The sequence below is a fragment of the Pseudochaenichthys georgianus genome, chromosome 4 (genome assembly GCF_902827115.2).
Source record: "Pseudochaenichthys georgianus chromosome 4, fPseGeo1.2, whole genome shotgun sequence".
Taxonomy (NCBI): Eukaryota; Metazoa; Chordata; class Actinopteri; order Perciformes; family Channichthyidae; genus Pseudochaenichthys; species Pseudochaenichthys georgianus.
Genome location: NC_047506.1, coordinates 9,194,980 through 9,204,315, shown reverse-complemented (window position 1 = coordinate 9,204,315; position 9,336 = coordinate 9,194,980). Strand labels below are relative to the sequence as shown.

Below are 9,336 nucleotides of genomic sequence, written 5' to 3'. Positions count from 1 at the left end.
GTTTGTATTCATGTTGTTGGAGTAAGTCCCTCGGGGTTTGTTAAAGCAATACATTATTGTTTTCAGATGTATTTTCTTTACTATTTTGTATTTTCTGTTTGTCATGTAAGCTGTTTTGGTTGTTTTATTTGTAGGCCTACTGTGCCATCACCATGGGCGTCATTTTGTTAGAAAAAGTGGTGGGGACAATGCCTCCAAATTTAACATCAGCATAGCAGAAGACAACATGTCCCTCCCATTGGTGTTGAACCTCGAGCACCTGCATGGAAAACCAATGCATAGATCTCTGGACCAAAGTCAATGTGTTTTAAAAACCATGAACGTCCATGAATGCTGCGATGTGATTTTTGTGTGAATTTGTACCTTTATGCACCCAACAAGCACAAAGGTATGGAGGACATAACATTCTATAAGTAAATAAATAAATACATGCATAAATACAGAATAAATACAGGAATAAAAAAATACAAGAATAAAGAAATGTGAAAAAAGCAGAAATAATTATTTTTGGAGATAAATACAAGAATAAATAAATAAACAAGAAAACAAAAGTAAAACAAATATATAAATTTAGAATAAAACAGAAAACATATGATATATCTTTAATGTAGGCTATTTCTACATTTATTAACATTAACATATGTATGAATTGCTATGTTGTTCTGGTTGGTATTGGTTGGTTTTTTCACACCCCCACATTTTCATGTGGCCCTAATCCTCTTCTGTAGGGATTTAACCCATTGAACCCATCACCTTCAATACGAAAACAAATCCTTGATGCCAAAGCATACTGTGGACTCTCATGTCAAAAAAGAAAAGGAAAATGATATGTTCCTGTCGGAGTCGAGATACTAAATGTCAATTAGGAAAGGCGTAAAGTTTTTAAGTACTTTTGCTGAAAAACTGTCCTCAAAGTATGCTAGATTTTGATTATGATGTCACGTCTGCATTGAAATGAAAGTAATGTTGCAGTGCCTCACTGTGTTCACTGGAAGGCATTGCGTTGCGTTGATTTTGTGTGACATTTTACATTATATTTATTCGTACAAAATGAAATCAGAAGTAAGAGCAAGGGTTTGAATATGGAAATGAATTAGTGGCAAAAGCATTGGAACACAACATTAAGGTTATTTCTTGGTTAATATAACAGTGAAGTAAACTCAACACACAGAAAGCTGTAAAACAGTCCAGGGGATTATTTATTGTACACCATCATGTACAGTAGGTGGCGGAATGCACATTATAGGTAACGGTTGCACCGCCATTAGATCAGCAGAAGAAGAAGAAAAAGCGGAAGTATTTCGCGATCAGCTGAGTTTGTTTTGATCCTCCTCTGCTAGCTGTTCATCTATTTGTTTGATAAACAATTTCTGTGACCACTAAGGGAAATGAAGAAGCTTTTTGATGGCATTAAGAAAGACATGAAGTTTAAAACGGCGGGACCCGGGAAGAAACTAACTGACGACACAAGGCAAATAACAAACTTTACTTTGTACTGAAGCTACACCGCTAGAGCTAGCCTTAGCTACTGTAGTCTAATATCGGCTGCACTATTGAGTTAGTACATATTCATGCTGGTCAATAGTCATTATTGATGAGCATGTCATTAAGCTAACAACAACTCTACTGATGAGAGATGTTACTGTAACTGGGCTAAATGTGTATTCGACGTTAGCATAATGTGTTATATAACGTTAAAGCTCTGCAGCGGGAGTCGCCCATCTATTCTCAGTGGAGCTAATCCCAGAACAATCTTATTTAGCCAATAGTCTTAGTAACGTAAAGTGACTTTTACTCACACTTAAGACACCCAACAGACTGACTGGAAATAATCCTCCTGTCAGTGGTGTAGGAAGTACTCAGATCTAATACCACAGTGTAGAAGTACCTATTTCAAGTAACAGTAAAAGTGTTACTGGTGTGAAATAACAAAACTATTGGCATCAAAATATACCTAAATTACAAACAGTTTATTTATTGATCATATTTAAAAAATGATGTTTATTATATGATTGATTATGATTATCAGTGAAAAGTAACTAAGTACATTTTCTCAAGTACTGTACTTAAGTACACATTTGAGGCACTTTTTTTTACCACTTTTGAAAGACAATTTTGTACTTTTTACTCCACTACATTTATTTTACAGATTTATTTAGTAGTTCATATTAAATTATAATAACTAAAACCATGACTTGTGTAAAATAACAAACCTATTGGCATCAAAATATACCTAAAATACAAAGTTTAAGTACTTATCATACAGAATGAAGTATTTAAAAATTATGTTTATTACATTATTGATTATGATTATTGATTCATTTAACCTAAGAGATCAAAAAGACCCACTGTCTCTTTTTGGGGATGTCGTGCTATCCTCAGTGGGACGTAGCTGGTCAACTTCTGAACGCTGGGAACCTAAAGATTAAATTGAAATGCAGATTAACACTATGTAACATATAGTCATAAATCTGTAATACACATTAGGTTTTTGTTATGCATCTACTCAATTAAAGGCTTGGAGTGGGTAAGTGTTTAGAACATTATGATTTTAAAAAAAAAGGAATGAGGCACTCTAAGTCAAATCCAAGCTATAAGGATATGTCTGTTTTTAAAGATGTAACTACAGTCCTTCAGATTCCTAGGTAGACTAAGAACAGAGACTAAGGATACACTTTTGTAACAGGAAACAAGTAAATCAAACATAACTCCAAGACTTTTGACCTGGTCCTTAGTATGTAAGGCTAATAACTAAAGGTTTATATACTGTTGCTTTCTCTGGGCTCTTGCATCAAATATGATGATCTCTGTCTTGTATTGATTCAGCTATAGGAAGTATTTATCAAAGCAACATTTATTTGGGAATGGATATTTGAAGCCCTACGTAGAACAACTGCATGTCTCTTCACATTGCTTTTCTGTCCCCTGCAGTACCAAGCCTGATGTGATGCAGAGCGGCTCCGGTGCCAGGCCGAATCGCCATGGTCCCAGTGAAGGGTCCCAGAGGGCTGGAGCCGCCGCCCTGGCTAGAATTGAACAGATTCCCCGGCCAAAGGTCGGCACCTCGCAGGATGCCATCAGGAACCAGGGTGAGGCAAATCACCCTATTCCAACACTGCTTCAGTCATTTTAATCAGTCAAAATAACAAAGTACGGCTTGCCTTGTGTTCATAGCTAACGTTAGATGCACACGCTTATATTCTTTGGGCTGCATTCAAAAATAGTTTGATTTAAAAGTCACCTATTATGCAAAATGCACTTTTTCATGTCTTGTATGCATAAACATGTGTCCCCTCTGTGTACATTTTTTTTCCATTTTATGATGTCATAAAGTTGTTTTGGCTTGTGTAACCCCCCCCCACCACACCTTATCACCTGAATCTCCTCCTAGAGCTCCATTGTGTTTTAACCAAATGTCTCTCAGAGGAGCGTGGCTCCTTATTTTCATCAAAAGTGACAGACACCTTTGAAACAGGGCTGAAACAGAGGGGATTATGGGTAATGCTGCAATGATCTGTTTAGTATTTCGAGCCAAACACTTCAGAGACAAGTGCTGTATATATCTGAAACCTATAATGTATTGATGAAAAACAGTATAATAGGGGACCTTTTAAGAATAACAATGTTGTTTTCTATTGTTCATGATCTATTTGAATGTGAAGACAATGGGTTGTAGCAAAGTAATATAATTGTACGATTTGCTTATAGTCAAGAGAGAACTGGAGGCGGCGTCACTGGCTGAAAAAGACAAGGCAGAATCAGAGGAGGTATGTTTACAGGGACTGGCTGTCACATCAAGGTTTGAAAATGTCACCAATAACATTATTCATTTCTCACAGTGATTAGCATTTTGTCTCATGATATTTGTGAACAACATTTCTTTCCAGAGATCCAAAGTGCCAGTGATGGCTCCCGCCTGTCTCTCAGTGTCAGGTGTGTATTTCACCTGTCCGCTAACCGGAGCCACTTTAGCTAAGAGTGACAGGGATGTACACATTAAAGAGGCCATTTTAATGGTACGTCTACAAATATTACTGCTTGATTTACAGCTTGTTTGTTACACAATGATTTCATCTGAATATGGCTGAATGTTATAATACTAAGTATTGTTGTGTTCCTTTGTGTTCACTGTCAGCGGTTTGAGGAGGATCCCGTGGAGGCCTCTGTTATGATGATCCACACATTTAACAAAGACCGAGACAAAGTAAAGGCTGCTATCGACATTATGAGCAAGTAAGACACATCACATCAAGGGATCATCATGCTGGCCTTGATTCCAGTTTTGACTTGCTGTCTGTCGTCAGTTAAAGATCTTCATTTACTTTAATGCTTGCTCTTGGCTGTTGTTATTTTCTATTTCTTCATTGTTTTGACATTAGGTATATTGAAAATATATGTAAGAATCCCACTGAGGAGAAATACAGGAAGATTAAACTCGGCAACAAGGTGTACCAGGTAAGTCTGAAACGGGTCTCATTGATGTGAACCTCATCCCTTCGAGAATAAGCATTATTAATGTTTTTTGCCATATTGTATATATTTTACCCTTTTGTTTGATTTCAGGAGAAAGTTCGTTCTGTGGAGGGCAGTAGAGAATTCCTGGAGGCCCTGGGCTTCACAAGCATTATGCTTCCTGTAGAGGGGAAAGGTAAGTGAGTCCTGATGCTCATGATTAACAATTCCTTATCTTAGTCAACAGAAGAAGTAAATGACATGTTCTGTTTTGTGCCGTTCCCTGAGTACAGAGGAGGACGAGGAGTTCCTGGTGTTACTGGAGTACAGCCCTGACGCCCTGGAGTTGATGCAGGAGAGGAGGGACCGTCTCCAGAGAGGAGAGCCAGTGAGAGCTCAGCTGGACAGACAGCCGCAAGTGTTCAGATCGTCTCCCAACGCTCAGCGCTTCGAGCTGCCGCCGGAGTTCTACAACATGACATCGGAGGAGCTCAAGAAGGAACAACTGCAGAGGTACAGACGCCTAGTGAATGGTTTGAACAGCAGAAGTTATAGGAACTACATTTATACATGAATTATGTCGTTTTTCTGATCCTCTTCTGGTTCTTGTCACAACCCTGTCAGCAGCATTCTGGATCAGCTGAAGCTGATAATTAGCTGCACCAGAGCAAAAATAACACAATTAAACAATGCATGCATCCTGTAGCTCTGTGCAAACGTGTAATTATGTATTGCATCTTGTTTTGATTTTGGGGGCATTTTCTCGGATTACCACTATATCAGATTATGCAACAAGCATTCATTCACAAGCCAGGCTGTTGCAAAACAACCACATAATTGCCTGCACATCAAGCTGGATGGTTAAAGATTGTTTTCTGCACAGATTCCCAGTCATAAGGGGGGGGGGGGATTAAACGGGGACATCTTCTAGAATCTAGAAGCATAAAATAGAGGTTGGTTTTATGGCTGAGAGAACAAAACAACAGAAAAAGAGCACACGTAATTGACCATGATTGCAAACATCCTCAAAACAAATGCATAAATAATGTATAAAAAGTAACTGAACTCTTCAGTTGTTATCCCCGTTATACGTGCTACCTCAGTCTAGCCACGGAAATAACAAATGTGCCATATGCACAACCACCCAGATTGTTGTCTGGTGGTCCATCATTCATTGGAACAACCTGCACTCTACAACATGTGTGTTTCCTAGGAGTGAGCTGGTGGAGAAGAACGCCATGCTGCGCACTAAAGTCATGAGGGAGAAGGAGGAGCAGAGGGAGAGAAGGAAATACAACTACACTCTGCTCCGGATCCGACTGCCTGATGGATCCCTGCTTCAGGGTAAGAGCTTCTTTTTCCTTGTTTTCAGAATCAGAACAAAACCAAATAAAAGTGTTGAAAGTCCTGATGTAAATGTAAACTAGGCATTGAAGATGATGTGTGATTGCAGGGACCTTCTATGCGTGGGACCGGTTGCCCGTGCTGTTTGCCTTCATCCGGGAGTCTTTGGTGGACGGCTGGCAGCCCTTTGAGCTCATCGCTCCTGGAGGCCAGAAACTACAGGAGTCTGAAGAGGTGGCTCTCGCAGAGTGTAACCTGGTGAGTGGAAACCAGAGTCTTCTCATTGAACTGCCTAACATGAAATGTCCCTAGATTTAAAGATAAGGCTGTGACATTGAAATGCTTTATTTTTTTACAGTAAACAACCCTAATGATGAATTGAGTTGATCAACTATTGATATCACATGTTTCTCTGTGACATGGATCTCCAGCGTTGTCCAAAACGATACAAATAATAATAGACAACCTACTTTATTGCATTGAATAACATTTTCCTTCATTCATTGTCATGATGCAATGCTACACCTGAGAACCAAATGTTTATTCCTTCATTTTTATTATTTTATTTTATGAAAGTGAATTTGAGACCAGTTCTTTTTTTAAATGTCTTTGGAAGGAGCAAATTAGGTTGGTGCAACAGATCAAGTACTAAATTAAAATGTTCCATTCTAACCTACCTCGACCTCATAACTCATGCCAAGCCTTATGTCATTGTCTATACTCTAGCAGCGGTTCCCAACCTTTTTCAACTAAAACAAAAATCTTAATAATGAAAATGTTTCCACACAAATCATGTTTTGCAAATTATTTGACAGCCCACTTGCAATGACAAGGGGGCCGCAGCCCACAGGTTGGGAACCACTGCACTATAGTATTGAAACAAACACAAAATGTAATTCAAATGAATGAATAAACATTTGAATTATAGTCCTAATACAAACCATGGTGTCCTCTTCACACAAGCCAGCATTTTAACACTCCTGCAGATCAAATCAGACTGTGTGTGTCTGCATGTTTCAGGTCCCTGCAGCTCTGCTCACGTTTGCCTGGGATGCGGCCGTTCAGGCGGATATTGCAGCTGCGGGTGGGAAGAGCCCCGCTCTACTCAAACCCTCCCTGCTGGAAACCATCCGGACCCTGAGCTAAGACCCTCCCCCGATCTCTCCCTGCTGCCTCCCCCCTGTGGCCCTCCTGGGGTGGAATTGCCCATTTACAAACGACTAGTGATACGTTTATTTTTACAAATGCTAACTTTCAAGTCGGTAGCAGTGATAAAATAGGGGAAACTTCCCCTAAATGCGCTTGTTTTGCTGAGCATTATCCCTCCATGTGGGGATAGGGTCCCCTCTCAGCTACATGTTGTACTGAGGGAGGCGGTTACTAACAGATGAAAGGATTGGTTTTGTTGCATCGTGAATGTACAGGCTGTGTAGGAAACAGAGGAAGGTCTAACATCACCTACCTGTCAGTCAGGTGTTCTTCGTGTGGCATGTTGACGGACCTTGTTGTAACTGTGGCGACATTTTCTCCCCTTGCTTTGAAGTTAAACTGTTGTATTAACCCTGACTGATCAAGAGAAAAGAGTATTTTGTATCTCAGTACAGAGCTTTTGCCATTTAAAAGCCGTTTGGTGTCTGTGCACTGGCCTCGACTTGAATGCTATTAGTCTTGTTTGGTGGTGCTCCAGTTTAAACAGTGTTCTGTCTGTCTGACGGTCCGGTCTGATGCAAGTCTAGCTTGTCCGTTCGTCCTCTGCAGTGGCCTCACACTCTTGTTGTACAACATACTTCTACGGTAGTAACTAAAACTCCAAATGTTATTTATTTTTATTCATACGAGCATAAACCTGGACCCTAATCGAACATGTCTTTCTTGATAATTTGATTTAAAATTGAAGTCCAAAACGGAGACGTCTTTTTACAGACTAGAATGGCACCTCCGCCAAATACATTTTTTTTTATCCGCCTCTTGATTTGGATCCACTCCAAAATGTAATGTGTTCGTCCTTAGCCCGTGCTTCACCCTTCCACCAAGTTTCTTTTAAATCGGGCCTGTAGTTTTTCTGTAATCCTGCTGACAGAACGAACAGACACTGTTACTGTAGGGTTAAGAGGACAATGTGAAGTTGATTCTAATACCAATATAATTTCTTGTATACTGTAGTAAAAACCATGGTGATTGCAGCTTACTTGCTTGGCTGGCGTTAATTATATTTCTGTTGTCAAAACTGGCCGCATGGACTTGTGTTGTCTTAAGTCATGTATTTGTTTGTATCAAACACATTTCCTTGGTATTTCAAACAGGGTGGTAGACAGCACGTGAACATGCAGTTAATCTACCATCTCACTGAATGAGATGAGAATTAAATGTATGTTTTCAATTCACCCTTATCACACATCATTAGGGTGATTTATACATTTATTTTGGTAGTGGTTTTGCAGTTGATGTATGCACACCAGATATGTAAAAGCTAGTTATAATTGCTTGTGATTGGTTAAGAAGACGACCTACCTCTCACTGCTTATCTCTGTCTGATACATCCAAAGGGGGTTGTACACTAAAGTGGAAGAAAGGCCTGGATTGTTTTTGTTTTACAGAATAAATAATTGTCACCTCATAAAACCTGTAATATTATTAATTGAGCAACTAAAACCTGTTTCAGCTGCTTTGTCATGTGTACAATTTGACTACACAACCCGAGTTTGAGGACTAAGATGGACGTCAGCAACATGTCTGCTGTCTTTTATTTAATGGAGGCATCTAAATGTTTTGTGCATTGTAACCTTAATAGATCCCGAGTGAGTAGTAGTGATGTGTGCAGACCGTCTGAGTTGTAATCTGTTGCTTTTCAACCTGCCTGTTAAAGAGATCGCTGGCATTGCATCATAACTTGTTTAATAAACAGTTCTGAGGCGAGTCTGTTTAACTTCATGTTCCTAAAGGGGAGCTACTTTAAAAACACATACAAGAACCATATGCTGAGTTTCCTGGAAAGCTCTTTGGATGGAAACGTTTAGTTAACATTAACAAATACATTAGAATTACAGCTAACAGTTCATATAGTTGGTCCCTGAGCAATTGAGCCTTTCTTTCAAGAGAAGAACACATTTACATTAATTAGAACTTAATGACAATTTGCAAACACTGGGCAGAGCAGTGTTTGCAAATTCAACTTCACTGACAAAGATGCCTCTACCGAATAGTGACTTTCCAGGTTGGAAATGTGTCGTTTCCAAAGGCTTGTTGTTGAGCAGTTTTACGCACTGCTGCACAAGTAGTTTTTATGATATAAAAGCCAATGCATTTGGCATTCATTTTGAAACAGTTGAGTTTTCCCCCTAAAATGTAGACCAAAAGAAAAATACCCTAGTATTGATTATACAGAAATAAATTAAATGTTGTTTTCTTTAAACTTGCACTTAAAAAGGTTAACATGAAACTGAATCAATATTAAGTAATAATCAGGACAGAGGTTTGTAAAAAGATTGAACATATTCATTCCTCCATGGACATCAGTCAGCTTTTAAAACAAGGGCTCAT

At 39.0% G+C, this 9,336-nt stretch overlaps 1 protein-coding gene across 1 annotated transcript; it reads left to right on the top strand.

Annotated features, from left to right (window-relative positions):
- The first annotated feature begins 1,287 nt into the window (after window positions 1–1,287).
- Window positions 1,288–8,712, top strand: ubxn6 (UBX domain protein 6). Its single transcript, XM_034080322.2, has 11 exons — window positions 1,288–1,471; window positions 2,932–3,089; window positions 3,709–3,767; window positions 3,888–4,016; window positions 4,136–4,233; window positions 4,380–4,455; window positions 4,564–4,648; window positions 4,746–4,965; window positions 5,666–5,796; window positions 5,906–6,054; window positions 6,817–8,712. The coding sequence occupies exons 1-11, from the start codon at window positions 1,389–1,391 to the stop codon at window positions 6,940–6,942; spliced, it is 1,314 nt and encodes a 437-aa protein (XP_033936213.1). The 5' UTR covers window positions 1,288–1,388; the 3' UTR covers window positions 6,943–8,712.
- The last annotated feature ends 624 nt before the right edge of the window (window positions 8,713–9,336 follow it).